The 19,453-nt window shown below is 47.9% G+C and overlaps 1 protein-coding gene across 3 annotated transcripts; it reads left to right on the top strand.

Moving 5' to 3' along the window:
• The first annotated feature begins 11,666 nt into the window (after nt 1-11,666).
• Nucleotides 11,667-19,127, top strand: AQP8 (aquaporin 8). Of its 3 annotated transcripts, XR_004281687.1 has the most exons (7): nt 11,667-12,486; nt 12,623-12,876; nt 13,846-13,972; nt 15,620-15,834; nt 15,918-16,100; nt 16,586-16,853; nt 17,272-17,358. XR_004281687.1 is itself a non-coding variant. In XM_032326881.1 (6 exons), the coding sequence occupies exons 1-6, from the start codon at nt 12,475-12,477 to the stop codon at nt 18,654-18,656; spliced, it is 792 nt and encodes a 263-aa protein (XP_032182772.1). In that variant the 5' UTR covers nt 12,199-12,474; the 3' UTR covers nt 18,657-19,127. The 3 variants fall into 3 exon arrangements, 2 of the variants coding, with proteins under 2 accessions (XP_032182771.1, XP_032182772.1); XM_032326881.1 differs by lacking the exons at nt 15,918-16,100; nt 16,586-16,853 and adding an exon at nt 18,608-19,127 and having other exon boundaries at nt 12,199-12,486; nt 17,272-17,406; XM_032326880.1 differs by lacking the exon at nt 17,272-17,358 and having other exon boundaries at nt 11,675-12,486; nt 15,918-16,678.
• Nucleotides 19,128-19,453: the final 326 nt, after the last annotated feature.

Below are 19,453 nucleotides of genomic sequence, written 5' to 3'. Positions count from 1 at the left end.
TTATCTATTTACCCCCAAAGGGTAAATTCCTAGAAATAGAATTGATAGCTTGGAGCATATGATATTTTACTTGGTGATTTCTATTGTCAAAATATTCTCATTTATATTTACATTCTCATCAATTATGTACTAGAGAGGCTGTTTTACCATGTACTTATCAACACTGGGTGTTATCAAACTTCTAATTTGTCAGTCCAATAAGTTGAAAAAAATGATATCTCACTGATATACTTACTATGACTGTCTTTTCATATGTTATTGTGAATTTGTTACTTACAAATTCTTTGTTTGTGGTTTTTGCCCATTTTTCTCTGTGATTTTTTTCACACTGATTTGTAAGAACTCTTTACATAGTAGGGAGAGGAACACTTGATAATTATGTGCAATATTTTCCCCCAGTTTTTCATTTTTCTTATTCCTGGTAATCGTTTTTCCTTTCTGTTTTAGAAGCCCCATATTTGATCTGGTTAGGTTGATAGACCCTTTTACTATATATTAAAATGTGTCTAGTATGTATGCCATGCCTCTCCCCTTTTATGATTGTGAAAGCATTTGCCTGTGCTTTATTTTAGTGCTTTTTTTATGATCTTTCTTTTACATTTTAACCGTGGGTTTATTTAGAATCTGTTTTCAGATACAAAATGAAGCAGAGATTCAAACTTTATTTATTTTTTGAATAAGGCTAGCCAGTTTTCCTAATACTATCTAAACATCTTTAATCCATGATTTTGAACCCCAGTATAAATTTCCATGTGTAAGTTGAACCTAAAAGGACTCATTTAAAAAAAAAAAAAAAAAAAAAAAACACCTCACAAGGTAACAAGGAACTGAGTATTTTGAGTCTAACAATTTATTCATTCCAGGCCTTAAGTGAAAAATTCTGTGAAAAACAAGGTATGCTTTATCTTTAACTGGAAGTTTTAACAGATAACAATCTGCGTATCAAAAATAAAATTCTTATTATTTGAGTTGATAGGATTGTTTTTGTTTCCCCTGAGCAGAAGGACACAGTTATTAGGAACTGAGAAATGTTAACTATATCAGTGCTTTGCATTTGTGCTTTCTCTGTATGTACGTGTGACCATGATTACAGAAAAAATAATTTGCATAATGAATCACAAAACCTAAAGAGTTAAAAAAAAAAGATACTCAGATGACATTTAACCAAGTTTAAAGAATAAAAAAGGCACCAACTCAGATGCAGTCTTGGCTGAATTCCAGCTGCACAGGTGTGCAGCCCTGAGCACAGCCCTTCCCCTCTGTGGGCCTCAGCTCTTTCTTCTGTAAAATGGGCTAATAATTAGAGCATCTGCCTCACACTGTTATTGGTGGGACTCGAGGAAGAAGGCAGGAATCTGCTGTGCCTGGGATTAACCACTGCTATCCAAGGACTCTCACACCTGTGGTCTTCACTTAAACTCCCTCCCCATCTCACACTGATACCTCTTGATTTCTGGTTTTTTATTGAGCAAGGCAGTGCCTGACTGCAGAGTACACTTAGCTGAGTCCTTGACCTTGGCTTTCTTCCTGTGCACCCCTACCCCAGTACTCCTGGGGTCCTGTGCCCATTACAGTCCAGCACCATTTGACTTCCATTCTCTCCCCAGCTCAGAAATTCCTGGCTGTGGACACAACCCTGTAGCTCCAACCAGAGGTCACCATGTCCTTTGAGCCCTCTCCATTGGGCTGCTGGCTGGGGTCCCACTTGGTCCCACCACCTTTCCCTTTCCCTTGAGGATACTTAACTCACCCTGAGGTATTTGCATTCCCAGAGAGGATGATTGGGAATGGAAATGTTTGCTATTACTGTCAGAATTTCTGGCATTGTGACAGAGGGCACAAGGTGTCTGACAGTCCAGGTGTCTGACAGTCCGGTCATCATGGTGGCAGTCATAAACACCAGGTCATTCTTCTGAAGGTGACTTTTGCTCTCACGTTTTGCCTTATGTAACAGTTATTTATGTGTCTGACACATCTCCCTGATTTGACTGTAGAGTTCATGAGAGATTACCTCTTAATCACCTTTACTCTGGGTGGAAAGGTGGCCACCCTGTGACTAAGGAGTTGCCCTGCACTCCGCCCCCGACCAGCAATTGTCTGTGGTCTTGAAACACAAAGGAAAGCTTTGCTTGCTCAGATTTCAGGCTTCTGAAATGAAAGCTATGGAGGAAAAGAGAGTGTGTTCAGCAGATTCTGTTTTTCTTTTCTTTCTTTTTTTTTTTTTTTTTTGCAAGGGAAAGAACCCCAGCTCAAACAGGGCTGAGCTGAGGAAGGAAAAAGACCTGAAAAGGCCAGGGCAAGTCCAGTTATAGCTGGTTTCGGGGGTGAGGGGGGTTGCAGGGGGCATAATAAAGATATCACCCCCCCCCCCCTTGTTCTCCTGGTTCACTCTCTTTTCCTCCGTGTGCTTCCCATTCTCTTTGGGCTCATCCCTCCCAGTGGCAAAGAGGGCCGTTGGTGGCTTCTGGTGTCTTACCACCACCCCAGCCCAGCCCAGCAACTCTGAAGAAAGAGCATGTCTCATTCCCAAAAATATCCACAAAAAATCCGCAGAATTTCATGTTCATGGTCACATGGACCATAAACTCATCCCTGAGCCAGTCAAGATGGCCTGGGGGTTGGAGTGTCTGCTTGGCTGGACCCAGGTCAATGTCCAGCCCTTGAAGGGGTGGAGAGGACAGGCTGGGAAGCCAAATGATTGGGGGAGGCTGCCAGCTCTACCCAGATTGTGTAAACCAAGAGCCAGTAGAAGATCTGTGTTTTCCCCCAGGGAAATCAAGAGGCTGTCACCCAAAGAAAGAGGAATTAGCTCTTAAGCAGACACTAGTGCTGGATGTCCATTACAGGGACAGAGCAGGTGAGACAGAGAAAGACAGAGCTGAGAAGGAAGGCAACAACTGACACAGAGGAAAAAGGGAACTTCTATAATTTTAAGGAAAAAGTTTCTTTTCTTTTCTTTTTTTTTTTGGTTAGCAACAAGAAAGCATTATTACATCCCTATCGACAGTAGCGTTGTTCACAATAACCCTAAGGTGGAAACAGTTCATCCGTGGATGAATTAGGATAAACAAAATGTGACCTATCCATACAATGGGATATGAAACAGTCTTTAAAAGGAAGGAGCTTCTGACACCTGCTGCAACATGGATGCACCTCGAGGACATCATGCTAAGTGAGATAAGTCAGACATAAAAAGGCAGACACTGTAGGATTCCACTTCTGTGAGGTACCTGGGGTAGTCCCATTCATAGAGACAGAAGGGAGAATGCCAGTTGTCAGGGGGCAGGGAGGATGGAGAGTTACTGTTTAATGGGTAAATAGCTGGTCTGAGAAGATGAAAAAATCCCAAAGATGGCCAGTCATGATGGCCACACAGTAATGCAAATGCACTGAATACCACTGAAATGTACACTTGCAGATGGTTAAAATGGTAAATTTTCAATGCTAAAGACAAGCCTCAGACTAGGAGAAAATATTGCCACACATAAAATTGAAAAAGAACTTATATCCAGAGTATTCCCAAAACTCAATAATAAGAAAATGAAGAACCAAAATTTTAAAATATGGGCTCTCAAGATTCAAACAGGCATTGCAGCAAAGAAGACATGCTGGTGGTAGTAGGCTCATGAAAAAAGAAAATGTTCAACAAAATGAGTCATAACTGGTTCAAAATAGAATGTCTAAATTCCAAGAGACTGGTCATTCCCACTGTTGGTGAGAATAAGGAGGCACCAGAAGGCTCAGACACCGTAGGTGGGAAAATACATCCATTCTGGAAAACAGCGTGGCTGTTTCTTAAAAGTTAAATTCGCACCCACCATTCTGCTCTTAGTAGTCCCTCAAGAGAAATGAAAGCACACGTCACCAAAAGACTTGTGACAGAAATGTTCGTAGCAGCTTTATTGGCAGCATCTCAAAGCTGGGACCAAGTCCATCCTCAGGTAAGTGGGTAAGAGGTTGCAGTATAATCATACAGAGGACTTTGTACATGCTGGATATGTGAAAAATCTAACATAGATACAGCCAGGGAAAAAAAGCCAGATAAAATAGAGCACATACTGGTTGATTTCACTTATGGAAAATTCTGGAAAACTCGGACTCATTTTTTTTTTTCCTCTTGGACTCATTTATAGAGGCAGAAAATGGATTCGTGATTGCCTACAGACAAGAACAGGGTCACGAGGGAACTGTTGGGGATGCTACATATGTTTTTATGATGATGGTCTCATGGTGGATACATACATCAAAACAACTGTTTACTTTAAATGTGTGTAATTTAGGGGCGCCTGGGTGGCTCAGTGGGTTAAAGCCTCTGCCTTCGGCTCAGGTCATGATCCCAGGGTCCTGGGATCGAGCCCCACATCGGGCTCTCTGCTCACCAGGGAGCCTGCTTCTTCCTCTCTCTCTCTGCCTGCCTCTCTGCCTACTTGTGATCTTTCTCTGTCAAATAAATAAATAAAATCTTTTTTAAAAATGTGTAATTTAATTTATGTAATACATTTAAATGTGTATAATTTATTGTCTATAAATTACTATACTTTAGTAAAGCTGTGTAAGAAATAGTTTTTAAAAATCCAAAACATACTTTTGGTTTTTGTTTTGAGATAGCTTACTTCTTTTTTAAAAAGATCTCATTTCTTTATTTGATATAGAATGGTCAAGAGAGAGCACAAACCAGAGAGGGAGAGGGAGAAGCAAGCTCCCCACTGAGCAGGGAGTCTGAGGTGGGGCTTGATCCCAGGACCCTAAAATGAGGACCCTGAGCTGAAGGCAGATGCTTAAACAACAGAACCACCCGGGCACCCTGAGATAATTTACCTCTTGTAGAGATGAAAAGTGTAGGCTCTCCAGTTAGCAAACTGATTCTGAGTGCAGTTACTTATGACCTTCAGTGAGTTGAAGTTCAAAGACCAAAGTTCAGGTCTTTGAACTTTGGTTTCCTCATCCACCAAATGAGGACAGTCCCAGCCTCACAAGATTGCCATGAAGAGTGAGGAGTTAGCAGGGTCATGTTTGCGAAGTGCTCCCTATAACATCTGGGATAGGGCTCGCTGACCCCTAACCTTTGTTGTCATTGAGAACAATTTCAATGACTGGAATAATAAAGGGGGTCGTGAAGCCTTCTGATCTTTTCTTTTTTTTTTTTTTTTGAAAAGCAATTTCTAAATGGGCATATTTTTATATTTTATAGGCATAAAATGTGACAGCTCATGACCAAGAGATTGAATTCCGTGCTATCTTCTAGGGACCACAGATTGACCTGCAGATTTCCTCCTGGTTTTTTCCAGAAGGTAACTTCCTAAACACAAACGGGTTTTGTTTTTAACTTTTTGTTGAGGTGGCATATACACACAGAAAAGCACACAGACTGTAACAGCTCAGTGAATTTCCTAAGGGGAGCTTATCCCATTGGTAGCATCCAGATCAAGAGACAGAAGGTGGCAGCACCCTGGAAATCTCCATGTGTCTTGTCCTTTGCTTATTTTTGAACTTCACATTGTACGACGTATGCTCTTTTGGGTCTGGTTTCTTCCACTTTGTGACACTCATCTAATTGTTAGCTGGCCCACATGATTTACATTTTTCATAAGACTTCCTTACTCCCTTTACAAACAATTATCATCTCTTTGTTCAGACTTGAAGGATGAGTAAGATTTTGCCAGATTTAGGGACCAGTTGTGGGTAAAGGAAACAGACCATCCAAAGGCTTGAGGGTGTATAGAATTATGGAATGTTCTGGACCCTGAAAGGTGACATGCGTTCTGGAGCAGATATTTCCTACTTAGTTCAGCTGTTTTCATGACTGTGATCCTTTAGGGAATCCCCAGAATTTTCTACAATAAACAAAGATGAAATCAATATTCCTGTACATATACCCCTACGTACTGGAGCTTTTCTTTTATAGGATCGACTTTCAAATATGAGGCTTGCTGGATCTGTGAACTCAAATATTTGATAAATATTACAAGATTGTGTTACAAACTATGGTAGCCATTCACATTTCCATCAGCAATGCAAGAGCTGGCCTATTTTCCCGGCTGTCAGCTTTGGGTGTTAATCAGTTTTTTAAAATTCCTATTCTTTTGCTTTCAGTTGAATTGTTTTTTTTTTCTGGATATTAGAGAGATTGAATATCTTTTCATGTTTGCTGATCATTTGGCTTTCCTTTCTAATAGAGATATTTAATTTGGAGAATAGACAAAAGGATAACAGTAGAAGCAAAAAAAGGACAAGATCGTGCGTGTGGGTTAAGCTCAAGGTCCCAGTTCACCGGAGGTCCTTAGTAAATGGTGGCCCTTACTCGACCATTTTAATTATTGTTGGGCATAAACAGATGGTGACAAATGAATGCTTACCAACGAGACTTCGTAGGGTACTTAGTTTGATGCCCTCCTGCTGTAAAAGGCTCTAAATAACCAACATGTCCGATGTCTGGTTACCAGTAACTCAAAAGACATCAACGTCTGGGGGCACCTGGGTGGCTCAGTCAGTTAAGACTCAACTCTTGGTTTTCACTCAGGTCATGATCTCAGGGTCATGGGAGCCAGCCCCGAGTCAGGCTCCCTGCTTCCTGGGGAGTCTGCTTCTCCCTCTCTGTCCCCCTGTTTGCTCCCTCTCTCTCAAGTAAATAAATAAAATCTTTTAAAAAGACAATAATATTTGAACTTGACACTGTCAGGGAGAAAACAGGGTGCTGGTGGCTACTATAAGAAAAGAACAGGCTCAGGTTCAAACAAAACCCGCCGCTCAGCAGAGAGAACGGGCACAGACTAGACTCCTTTTCAACAAGTATGTTGCCCTAAGCTCCAAATAACTGTACGCTGAAAACAGCAGCTCGTTGATTTTGATAGAAAAAAAGCCACTGCTTCAAAGAAGCTGAGAGGTTCTGCTCTAAGTTGCATTGACTGCCCGTCACAGGATCAGCCTGAATTGTCAAGCATCTGCATTAAAAATAGCAGCTTGGTGGCACCTGCGTGGCTCAGTGGGTTAAGCCCTTGCCTTCAGCTCTGGTCATGATCTCAGGGTCCTGGGATCGAGCCCCGCATTGGGCTCTCTGCTCAGCGGGGAGCTTGCTTCCCCCTCTCTGCCTGCGTCTCTGCCTACATGTAATCTCTGCCTGTCAAATAAATAAATAAAATCTTAAAAAAAAAAAATAGTGGCTGGTTTCAAGAAGAAATCATTAAGTTGAAAGCCTAGTTTGGTCAGGATTTTGGGAGGGAGTGTATCAGTTGAAAACGTTCTCTGCTACCAGTGATAGGAAACTCAACTCCCAGTTCTCAAAACAGGACATTTTATTTCAGAGGCTCCCAAACTTTCTTGGTTTATGCCATTCCTGGGCTGAAGGGAAGACCTAGTAGTTCTATTTATTAAATGAACAGGTCCCCAAAACGTAGTATAAGTATTCATGTCCAAACAACTTAGTAGCCTTTTGAAAAAAATAATACACATATATTGAAAGGAAAAACATTTTACTTATATTTTTATTTCATTCTCAAATGACTGTAAATAACTCAGTTGAATTGAGTTCATAAATAACTTCCATTCTTACATACTGCAGGTGGGATGTGTGTACCTTTAGGCACTGCCCAGTGCCCTTGAAATCAGATTGGACATACCACCTATCTTTCCTCTTCCACATTGATTTTTATGTGGTACTTACGTTTTACTACGGCAAAAAACCATAAAACCAGCTTTGCAAAGACATGATGTTATTGGAAGGAATGTAGGGCCATTTAATATTACAACTTTGAACAACCTTGAGCTAGTCATTCATGTGCTGTCTGACAGATATTGAGCATCATTATATTTCCTTTGAAATTTTATAATACCCTGTAGTCCCTCTGTGAGTTCAGTGCAGCTCTCTGGGGTGCCCTGGTACACAGTCTGGGAAGTACAGGTTTATTTAACAAGAAAGCCAGAAGTAGTTGATCTTGGGGTTAGTCTGGGGGCTTGGTGATATCATCAAAGATCTGCCCTTCTGGTAAGTTGTACCTCATGGTCTCAAGATAGCTGCCATGGTGCCAGCATCACATTCTTGCACCACAGAGCAGGTATCAAAATGAGAAAGGAAAGAAGGACAGTGCAACAGGATAAAATAGACCTGCTTTTATACTCCATCTGGACCTGGTGGTGGATGGCAGACAGGTGCCTCAGTTGCAGAGACTTCTTGAACTAAAGCAGGAATCAAATTGAGAGGCCTTGGTCAAGTCAACCAGACCTGGGATTGGAAGACTGAAAAGTTGGTTGCCTGATCTGAGATTTGAATGTGGAGTAGAAGCTGGCCCCCAGGGCAAAACAGGACTCCAAATAGGGGGAACAGCATACACAGCGAGGGGTGCGGGCACCTGGCTCATTCTGACACATTCTTTAGGGCTCATGTGGCAGGAGATGAGCCAGGGGTAAGACTTGATGTAGGAAATATGTTAGGGTTCGAAGCCAGTGGCCAAGAAAGAATTCTTGAGATGTCTTTGGTGCAAAAAGGTGGTTTTATTAAAGCACAAGGACAGGGGCACGCCTGGGTGGCTCAGTGGGTTAAAGCCTCTGCCTTTGGCTCAGGTCATGATCCCAGAGTCCTGGGATTGAGCCCCGGACCGGACTCTCTGCTCAGCAAGGAGCCTGCTTCTCCCTCTGTCTGCCACTCCCCCTGCTTGTGCTCTCTCTCTCTCTGTGTCAAATAAATAAATAAAATCTTAAAAAAAAAAAAAAAAAGGCACGAGGACAGGACCTGTGGGCAGAAAGAGCAGCACTGGGGTCGTGAGGAATGACCCATTATATACTTTCAAGTTGGTAGGGGGTTAGGGATAATGCAAGTCTCCCAGGTATTCTGGAAACAAGGTTTCCAGGATCCTGAGGGGGCTAGCTGTGGTTGGGAAAATGTCATTTATTACTGTTTAACAAAAACTCCATCATGAGACCCTTCAGATTTGTATCAGAGTGTCATATGCTTGGGAGATGATTGCCAGCATGTATCTTGGGCCGTAGAGATAAAGGAAGTTTCCAAAGGAATTTTTGTATGTTAAAATAGACTCACAGGTCCATGCGGGTTGGACTAAGATTGCCTTTTGCCCTCAGCAATCAACATCGAGGCAGCTGAGCCCCTAGAGGAATGTCACTCTGCCTGTTTTGAGGACTTGTCAGTGGGCTGTAGGTAGTCAGCAAATTTAATAATTTCTCTTCTGCCTTTGTTTCCCACATCAGGACTCACAGCCTCTGCGGCTGGCTCTGGGGGGTTGGTTTTGTCCTGGAAGCCACAGGAAGGGCCGAAAGCTTTCAGTGCAGGGAAGGACATGATGAGGCGGACAGTCTGGGGAGCCCCACAACAGTCACTGTCATGGGGCAAAAATCTCCAGTGCTCACCGAACACCTTTCTTTTTCCTCCTGCGCACATGGTTAGATCACATTTCGCAGACTCTTTTGTGGTCAGGCGAAGTCACAGGCCCGAGTTCTAGTCAATCCAATATCCATGAAAGTGCTATTTGCCACTTTAGGCCTAGCTCATAAAAGCGTCCAGCACAACCCTCTCTACCTCTTCCCTTTCCCCCATCTGCTGGCTGGTGACCTAGATGGTGGGTCCCCATGGTGGCAGTGGGTTAGATCTCTAAGTCGCCATGTCATAAAGGGCCTGCTATGAACTATTCTGTCAACAGGGAATCAATATGCATTATGTGAAGCCATCAAAACGCTGGGCTCTTTGATGCATGGACGAGCCTGCTCTGATGAAAAGGTACTCCGACAAAACGTAGTAATAGGGATTATTGATGGGGCACCTGCTCTGAATTGGGCGCTGTGCTCAGGGCACGGTCTCATTTAATATACACAACTACCTTGTGGGGTTTCTTTTCTTCTTGAAAAAGTTTCTTTTCTTCTTGAAAAGGCTGAAGGAGAAGCCAGCAGGCAAAGGCAGAAAGGGCTGAGCCCCCCACCTGGACCCACGTGCCCAACTGTGGCCTTCTGGCTCCCAGTACAAGAGGAACAGATTAAAATGGGTGAACCTAGGCGTCCAGATGAGGGGTTAGAGCAGGCCCAGCTGGGAGTTCCCACCTCCTGCGGTGACTGTAAATGTTAAGCGATGGACTGCATGGTGGGGGGGCCAGTGTGGGGCCTAGACCCTGGCAGCTGTGTCATGACCATTTGATTGATTGATTGATTTTTTTTTTTCAAGAGACTAAGCAAGAACTGATGGAGGCCTGGGTGAAACCAGGAGAGAAATGTTCTCGAAGCAGCTCTTGGCAGGACTGGGACAAAGCATGAAGAAGATGGGGGAAGCCGAAGGCTGGACTGTTGTCTCGTGTTGCCGTTTGCAGGGACACAGGAGGAAGGGTCCAAGAGACATCGCGTACGGTGGGCTGTGGGTGCAGAGGAGGGAACTACCCGAGATGTGCAGATATTCAAAAGAGGGGCTACATTCTGGAGCCTCCAGCTGAGAAGAGCTTTCGGCAAACTGTCATGCCCTTGATGAGTCTTCTCTGTCCTGAAAGAGATACTTTTTATCTATACAACCTTGGGCAATTTTTCGACTTCTCCTTGCCTTGATTTTATCATCTGAAGATAGGGATGAGAAATCACAAGGTTGTTGTGAATAGATGCAGGGGGCTTAGCACAGTGTGCAGTCAATAGACAGTAGACGTTTCCATTAAATTCTTTTATCGCTGACCTGTTTCTCCGCGCATCCCTATCTGTACAGAAAGGCACTGAGATAATACTTAGGAGCACTGAAAGAATCTTTGCCTGTTTTAGTCATAGCTACTTTTCCAGCTAGCTCTTAGAACTAGTTCTAATATTTACTATTTATTTAATATTTAAATATTTATTGAGTGATGCATAAAGAAACCCATCTCCCTCCTTTCCTTCCACTGCCCCTGCCCCATTCCTCCTCTGTCCCGCCCTCCCTTGCTTCTTGCTTCCTTCCCTCTTTCTCTTCATCCGCCATCCATCTGTCCATCTATTCATCTTAGAAAGGCAGTAGACTGCAGTGGCTTAACCCTCAAGGCTTTTTCCACCCCGAATTGTGGTAAAATACACACAACATAAAATTTACCATTTCAATCACTTTTAAGTATATAGTTCAGTGGCATTTACTATATTCATATTGTGCAATCATCCATCTCTAGAAATTTTTCATCTTCCCAAACTGCAACTCTGTACCCATTAAACAACTCCCCAATTCCTAACCCCTGGCAACCACCACCTACTTTCTAATCTCTATGAATCTTACTGCTCCAGGGACCTCATATGAGTGGAATCAGGCAGTATTTGTCCTTTGTGACTTAACCCACCCGTTTTGCAATCACAAAACCGATGTGACCCTGGGAAACATAACTTTCCTAAACTTCCACTTCCCCTTGTATAACAAGCTATAAAAATAGTACCACCTCTCAGGGTTGCTGTGAGGTTTAAATGAGATACTACATAGGTAGAAAGCATGTAGAAATTGCTCAATAGATAGAAATATATAAACATAAATCTATATATTTTTAAGATTTTATTTATTTGCAGACGGAGATCACAAGTAGGCAGAGAGGCAGGCAGAGAGAGAGAGAGAGGGAGAAGCTGGCTCCCTGCTGAGCAGAGAGCCCAATGCAGGGCTCAATCCCAGGACAGTGGGATCATGACCTGAGCCGAAGGCAGAGGCTTTAATCCACTGAGCCACCCAGGCTCCCCCATAAATCTATATTCTTAATTAGTAGATGCTGTTATTGTGTTGCTCATGTGTCTGGCACTGTCATAAGCTCTTTTTTATGTTAACTCATTCAAACCACACACAATCCCATGCTGCTCATACTGCTACGCCGTCCACAGCAGAAAGGTTTCACGACCACCTGACAGCAGAATTGGGACTGCAGTCCAGGCACCTGTTTCCAAAGCCTGCAGGCTATGCTGTGGCACACGGTGTCGCCTCAGCTGCCTCTGACCATCAGGGGACGTCATCCGTCCACATGCTCAGCCCTGGATCAGGCTTTGAGGGTGAGTGAGTGTAGGGGTTGAGATATGAGGAGGTGTCTGAGGGAATCCGTGGAAAAAATCACTGAAGACGATCTCGCCAGTGTACCCCATGCACAGCCCCAACCCACTGGGGTCCTCCTCCTGCCCACATGCTGGAGGACCCTGATGGTGACCACAGGGGGCTGGGGGGCACTGGGCCCTCCGTCACCTGCTGGGGACGGCCTGGAGTGCTCTCCAGGTGATGTGCCTTTTCCCCTCATTGGCAGAAACCTCAGCAATCCTTGACCATCCCTGGCCCTGCCCAGTTAAGATTAAAAAAAAAAAAAAATCCTCTTCTGGGCCCCAGGGCCACCTCCCACAGTGCTTTATTGCTTTCTTGGCACCCTCGGGGAGCCTCTGCAGCCCTTTAAAAGAGACAGAGTCTGAAGCAAGATCAGCAGCCCGGTCCTGGAGATAAGAGTGTCCAGAAGAGCAGGTGCAGGTTTCCCAGGCAGATCAGGCACGAGCAGGTTCCAGGTCACTTTGGCCCTGATGTCTGCAGAGGTGAGCCACTGCCGGCTGCTGCCCCTGCCACCTGGCCGTGCAAGAGGGTGCTGAGACTCGATTCAAGGCCGGGGTGCTGGGGGCTTCTTTGGGGGCGCTCCGCCCACCTGTGCCCACCCCCTTTCTCCTACCACAGGCAGCTGTGTCTATGTGTGACCGTGCATTTGGCAGTGGCAAGGCGAAGGAGCTAAGCATGGGGGGCAGGTGTCGTGGGTCCTGGTACGAGCGGTTCCTGCAGCCCTGTCTGGCGGAACTGCTGGGCTCTGCCCTCTTCATCTTCATCGGCTGCCTGTCGGTCATCGAGAACGGGACAGACACAGGGCTGCTGCAGCCGGCCCTGGCGCACGGGCTGGCCCTGGGCCTCCTCATCGCCACCCTGGGGAATATCAGGTAAGACCAGCTCTAAGCCATCAGTCTGGGCCAATCTGGGTGGCCCCGGGAGTGGGGAGCAAGGCTATCGGCAGGGACCCTGGGCAGGAACCTGGGGTTCTAAGAGCACTGTAGATAGGAGTATGCAGTGGGGAGTCAGGCTGCCCGAGTTCGAATCCTATCTCTGCAGCCTGTGAACTCTGTGGCTTTGGGTAAGTCCCCCTCCGAACCCCAAGTAAGGGAAGAAGAGAGGGTTTTTTTACATTATTTTTTCTCAAGCCCACAAGAAGTCAATGCAGCCAAGGGCCAGTCACAGAACTCAGTGAATTCTCACAACAACCCCTTGGGGGTAGTTTCTATTACTATTCCCATTTTACTGGTGTAACTACGAAAGGCAATGTGACTTGTCCAAGGCTCTGTGGTCAGTACGCGGCAGAGGTGGGAGGCAAGGCCCAGCGGGGCGGTGTGGGAATTACATGACAGAAAGAGCTTAGCCCACGCCAAGTGCTTGGTCACTGTGTGGTCGACATGGGGAAAAGGTTTTACTCTGGCCTGGGGACAATCAGAGTTTAGCCACTTGGGAGTTTTTTTTTAAGGGGAGGCCAGGACACCTCTCTGTGTCCACTAATCTGGAGTTGGGGGTCTCATTCTGACTGGTGGTTGCATCTCCCAAGGGCTGGAGCTCTGAGTGAGTCTGGAAGGAGTAGAGGGCTGGTCACCCACCATGCTCTTCCTCTGGGCACCCTGGGGCCTGGCTGTAGGTCAGGAGGGGGCTGCCCTCCCCTCCCCGGCCCTCACCCACATCCCTTGCCCCACCACCTGGCTCCTCAGGGAAAATGGGTGGGATCTGGTGCCTGTTTTCCACTCAGGCGAGGTCCTGGACTCACTGCTGCACTGCAAGGCCAGCCTGGGGTGCCAGATGGGCATTCTCTTGGGGGAGCCGGCCCAGACCTTGGTCTCAAGGCTTCCTTCTGCTTTTGTGGGCGATAGTGGTGGACACTTCAATCCTGCGGTGTCCCTGGCAGCCACGCTGATCGGAGGCCTCAACCTGGTGATGCTCCTTCCCTACTGGATCTCCCAACTATGTGGGGGGCTGATTGGGGCCGCCTTGGCCAAGGTGGGTGCTTCTCCTGGGGGCTGGGTTGGTGGAGTGTGGTGAGGGTGTGGGGAGTGGGAGGTGCCCAGCTCTTTTCCCATGGGATTTTCCTCCAGCGGGTTTGGGTGGGTCCTTTTCTCCCGGGAAGGGGCCCTTTGGTTCTCTCCAAACACACCCTGTTCTATTCATCTCTGGACATAGCCCTTCCCTGGACAGACCTGAAAGAGTTTGGGGCATGAAGTTTCTTTTCCTGAGACCATTTCGGGCTTTGGACTGGCTTTGGATAATGTTTCTAGTGTATTTTCTTTCATTCATTCATTCATTCATTCATTCATTCTCCTGTTCATTCATTCTACAAATTGAGGGTTACTCTCCTTCAGAAACTCCTGGACTAACTTCTCTGGCTGTTCTCCAGGCTGCATACCTTTAAACAGAGTTCCTCTACCTGTGATGGGAGATGGCATTCAGTTTATGTCTGGAACCTTCTCTCCCACCCGGACAGCCGGCTTCTCCTCCCCCCCACAGAAGATTCACAGCTGCAAACACAACTCCACGGACGGACTCATTTCCTCTGTCCTTCCCTGCTTTCATGCCTCCTTCCCTTTTCTTTCTTTCTTCCCTGTTGCTGCTAAGTCTCCATCCAACTAGGGGCCCTTCAAAATGTAGCCCTTGTAGGCATGTGTTTTAGGGGGCATGGGGTGTGGGGAGAAGGGCTTCCTGTCAGCCTGGCTGGGGTTTGGTCTGTAGCTCTAAGCACTGGCCCATTGCAAACTGGTCTCTAGTTCCAGTTTGCTATCTCCCTGCCCTGGTCTCGCCGTGTCTCCCTCTGAGACACCCCCCACCCACCCCCACCCCTGTGTGCAGAATGGGGCCTGGACCTTCCCGCTCTGATCCTCCAGGTAGACCCATCTCCCAGGCCTCCCTCCGTCTGGGCCGCTTGCAAACTTGCCCCACACAATAGTGAGCAGTGCAGGGCAGAAGCTCTGGTCACTGAGCACACCCTTCCTGTGAAGGGGTTTGCACATCTTGTCTCGTTAAATCTCCCGGGGATGTCCCAGGAAGCTGCAGTCAGTTCTTAGAGGCACCTGCTGCTGCTGCTGGGAGCTCTGATGATCAGTGCCCCCATTTTATGGGGGAGGAAACGCAGGCACCGGTTAGGCCCAAGTTCAGCCACACTGGTGAGCAGTGGAGTCCAGATCTAGGGCCAGGGTCCAAAAGCTTGCTTTGCCATCTTCCCGCTCCAAGGGCCAGGGTGACCCCTGAGGCTCATTTCCTGTGAAGCTCATGGGGCTTTGGCATCAGGGTTCCCTCATCTCTTCCAAGGGGCCTGACGGGGGCACCGGCAGTGGGTACATCTGGCTGGAGAGGTTTACAAAGTTTGCTGAGGAAGGCATTTTTGTATTTTTTTTTCTCAAAGAGGGTCATCTAGTTACTTAAGCTTCGGGCCCATAATGCCTGCAGCTACTGCTGGGTGATCCCATTTTATAGATGAGCGAAAGGAAGCTCAGAGAAGTCCAGTGGCCCTCACTGGGCCACACGGTAAAAACTGGAGCGGATTGGACAGACCCCGTCACTGCTCTAAGGGTGGGGGGCATGCACTTTGAGCCCCGTCCCCTCAGCTCCCAGCCTGCTCCCTGACCACACTGAGTCAGCTCCTGCTCTCCGCAGGCGGTGAGTCCTGAAGAGAGGTTCTGGAACGCATCTGGGGCGGCCTTTGTGACAGTCCAGGAGTCGGGGCAGGTGGTGGGGGCAGTGGTGGCGGAGTTCATCCTGACGACACTGCTGGCCCTGGCCGTATGCATGGGCGCCATCAACCAGAAGACACAGGGCCCTCTGGCTCCGTTCTCCATCGGTTTTGCCGTCACTGTGGACATCCTGGCAGGGTGAGTTATGGGCCAACCTTTGGCCCTGGAGGAGGTCAGGTCTGCAGCGCTTACCTGAGGGTCACAGACTCGGTTACTAACAGGGGCCACGGAGGTGATGCAAACAAGAGGAAGTGGGCAGGCATTTGCAGACAGCAGGGAGTGGTGAGGCCTGGCGTATTGAAGGAGACACCGTTGTTCACCTTTAGCAGTTGCTGTGAGGGAATGTGGGTCTCCGGTGACCCTTCCACCATCATTCCAGGGAAGTCGGAAGCCTGCCTTCTTATGTGAGCTTTTCCATTTTTCTGTAGCATCAATAAAACGTTTCTGTGGGCTGGCTTGTTCAGCCAATGGGCAGCCAGGCTTTTGCCTCGGACTCACACAGAGCTTCCACACCCTTTAACTCATTCAGGCATAGCCCCTCAGGGGGACCCGCGAAGGGGCTGAGGAAACAAGCTTGGGTCAGGGATTATTTCTCCCATTTTATATATGAGGAGCTCAGAGAGGACACGTGGACAGTGGCAAATTAAGGGACAGATGTGGGACAAGAGCCCAAATCTCCCGGTAAAGAGGACAAGGGAGCCCCTTCCTAATGTCCACCTGCTTCCTTCCTCTTGGACGCAGAACAGTCTAGCCTTTCCTGGCTCTGCCGCACACCCTTCTGCCATCCTTTGGTTCGGAGGCGGGATCTGGGGACCTGGGTGGGTTTGGGGGTGGGGGAGAAGGGCGCAAGGGATGTGTGAAGCTACAGCGGTGCTTTGCTGCCTCCTAGTGGCCACTGGTTCGTTTTGCGCCAACTGACTCGCCCTTTCGACTCCCCGGCTGGGCGCGGATTGAACCGGGCAAGGATACAGACACCAGAACTGGAGAGGAGTTCCTGGGGAACAGCCCCACTTCTTGTAGGAGGCTCTGGGCCCCAAGCTTGTAGCATAACAAGGGGCTCAACTGGGTTAGCCAGATGAAACACTTGTACACGAATTACACATGAGTCACAGGTCATAAGGGCATGACTTCATTCACTCCTGGTGACAGCCTATGAGGTGGGTCCTTTTACCTCAACGGAAACACAGAGGGGTTCAGTAAAGGCCACACAGCTAGAAATAGCTGGGCTGGGTTTTGAATCCTGGTCAGCTTGACCCCAAAGTTCACATGGCTGACGGCTGCTTTTTCAACATTGCAAGGACCTAGATCCATCGTCTCCGCCTGTCATCTCTGAACACTCTCTGCTGGCTATAGTTCTAGAAGGGTGTGTGAGGGGTGACAGACAAGCTTTTCACTTCCTGGTGCTAATAGTCTCTTCACCTGTGCCTTCTTTGGGATCCCTCCAGAGCCACACAATATGCTGGCTTCAAGAGGGTTCCTGGGTGCTCTGTGACGTAGGCCTATTTGTGGTAATGAACTTGATGTAAGTTGGGGCCTGGCTGGGATCCTGGTGACTGAGTGGCTGGGTGTTTGCAGGGGGGCCGTGTCTGGAGCCTGCATGAATCCTGCTCGTGCCTTTGGACCTGCCGTGGTGGCCAATCACTGGGACTTCCACTGGATCTACTGGTTGGGCCCGCTCCTGGCCAGTCTGCTCGTAGGAATGCTCATCAGGTAGGAGTGTGACCCTGGGTCACTAGCCCCTCTGATGGGCTCCCAGAGTGTCCAGGGCTAGAATCTCACTTGGGGTTAAAGAAGGGAAGAGGGAGGCTTCTTCAGAAGCAAAGATTTTGGCTCTGGGACTTTTGGTTGTAAGAGGCAGAAATCCCTCTCCACACAGTTTATGTCACAAGTGGGAATTGACTGGCTCACAGAACTGAAAAGTTCACAGGTAGCGCTGGCTTTAGGTGGGTGCTCAGGCCAGGTCTTTAGGCCTTGTTCTTTCCCAGGGCTCTCGTGTCCTCTGAGCAGGGCTCATGCTCTGAGAGGCTCTCCAGGAGAAGCTGAGATGCTCACCAACAACTCTAGGCTTATATCCCAGCACTTAATGACTAGAACTTTGTTCTAGTTCCACTAGAACAAAGCCTCTAGCAAAAGTCCAGGGTCTGGTGTTCACTGGTTTGGACTGGCCCAGCTTGGGACATGTCCACCTCTGAATCCATCACTGGAGCGATGATGGGGAGGGTCAGGCAGGCTTATTGGCTGTGTCTGGAGTCAGGACAAGATCATCCTTCCCTGCACAAGCCTGTGCACCAAGAGAGGGGAGGAGTGGTTCCTCACGGGGCTGTCGTACAACTCCAGGGAGCCCCATCCACAGAGAAAACCATGTACATGGTGCCTCCAAGAGCCTGCCTGCTAGTAGGTGCCGTTCACATGACCTACAGTGTAAACAGTGCTCCATAGCATCCTGTGGTGGGTGATGAGTTTGGTATTAGCAGAAGGATCATATCTACTTGACTGCTTCTCCCTGAACTCTCCTGTTGTGACCCTCCAAAGTCTGTAGGGTCCTGTCATTTCTGCTCCAGGTCATGTGGGGACTAGGGTCTGGATCTGATACAAGCTGGACCTTCCTCCCACAGTCTGGGAGAGCACAGTCGCTGGGCTGGTGTAGGGTGTCTGCCATCACTGCCCATCCTCAGTCCTGGCTAAGCCTGATAATTGTCTGTCTATTGCTTTTGGAGCGGCAGAGGTGAGAATCTTCAGGGAAAGAGCTGGAACACAGGAAGGAGATTCTCCCTTTCCCCAAGGGGAATTGACTATTGAGGCTGGAAAGGAAAGCATCTCTCTGGAGAATTCTGGGCCTGGAGACCTTTGGCGAAGGGCTGGGTCTCTCCCCTCAGAGGACTGGAGACCTCACTGGGCCATTTTTCTGTAGGCTCTTCATTGGAGATGGGAAGACCCGCCTAATACTAAAGGGACGGTGACTCCAAGCTGGTGATGTTCCTGCGGCCCAGGTGGCCTCCGGGTTACAGACGGGCTACCTCCTGCATTTCCTGCTGGGACAGAAGCCCAGAGGAGCTGCCCACCTCCTTCCCCCTACGTGTGCCTGGCCTCCCAGATGACGCACTGCTGCCAAGTTCTGAGGATGCTCTATGTTCTCTGAATACATTTGTGCTCATCAGAGACCCCAGCCTGGGGAGCGCATTGCCAGCCCTGCCCAGCACCGCAAATCAGAGGGGTTTGAGGGGTTTTTCTTGATCGGGAAGCTCCCAGGAGCAGAAGAGCAGTTGGAAGACGTGGCTGTTTACGTATGAGTTCCTTTCTCCCTCCCCCTTTCTTTCTCCTTTTGCCTGGTCCCCAACACCTCTGTTACAGAAGGGCCTGCTGTGTACTGTTTCCTTGCTCCCTGAGCTGCCAGTCTAGCTTTGCAATAAATAGTCCAGTATTTCCTTTGGTGTGGACTTGCTTTTTCATTTCAGAAATGAGCACTGCTGGAGAGAAAGCAGAAGTCTGGGTTGGGCCTTAGCCATCTAGAGTCTAGTTATCAGGGGTCTGGCTTAGAGTCCACTGCCAAGGTAGGTACTTAGGATGCAGGCCACCCCAGAGCCCGTCTCTTACAGCCAGATCCCTCTCGGAGCTCTGCCAGGAACTCAGAGTCAGTCTCTGATAACAGACTGTAGGGTCCCGCTGAAATGCCCAACACAGAGTCCAGGGTCTGGGTTAGTGCCCAGTACTACCTAGGACAGGGACCAGTCCACTCAGGGCACTCTGCTGGGGGTGA

This window comes from Mustela erminea, chromosome 20, assembly GCF_009829155.1.
Source record: "Mustela erminea isolate mMusErm1 chromosome 20, mMusErm1.Pri, whole genome shotgun sequence".
Taxonomy (NCBI): domain Eukaryota; kingdom Metazoa; phylum Chordata; class Mammalia; order Carnivora; family Mustelidae; genus Mustela; species Mustela erminea.
This window is presented reverse-complemented; position numbering and strand designations above follow the sequence as displayed.

What these genes read in the sequence shown, in the direction of transcription:
- AQP8 (XM_032326880.1), top strand. An exon ending in GCCACCCTGGGGAATATCAG is followed by an intron (nt 12,877 to 13,845) that starts GTAAGACCAGCT and finishes TGTGGGCGATAG; the next exon opens with TGGTGGACACTTCAATCCTG. An exon ending in TTGGGGCCGCCTTGGCCAAG is followed by an intron (nt 13,973 to 15,619) that starts GTGGGTGCTTCT and finishes TGCTCTCCGCAG; the next exon opens with GCGGTGAGTCCTGAAGAGAG.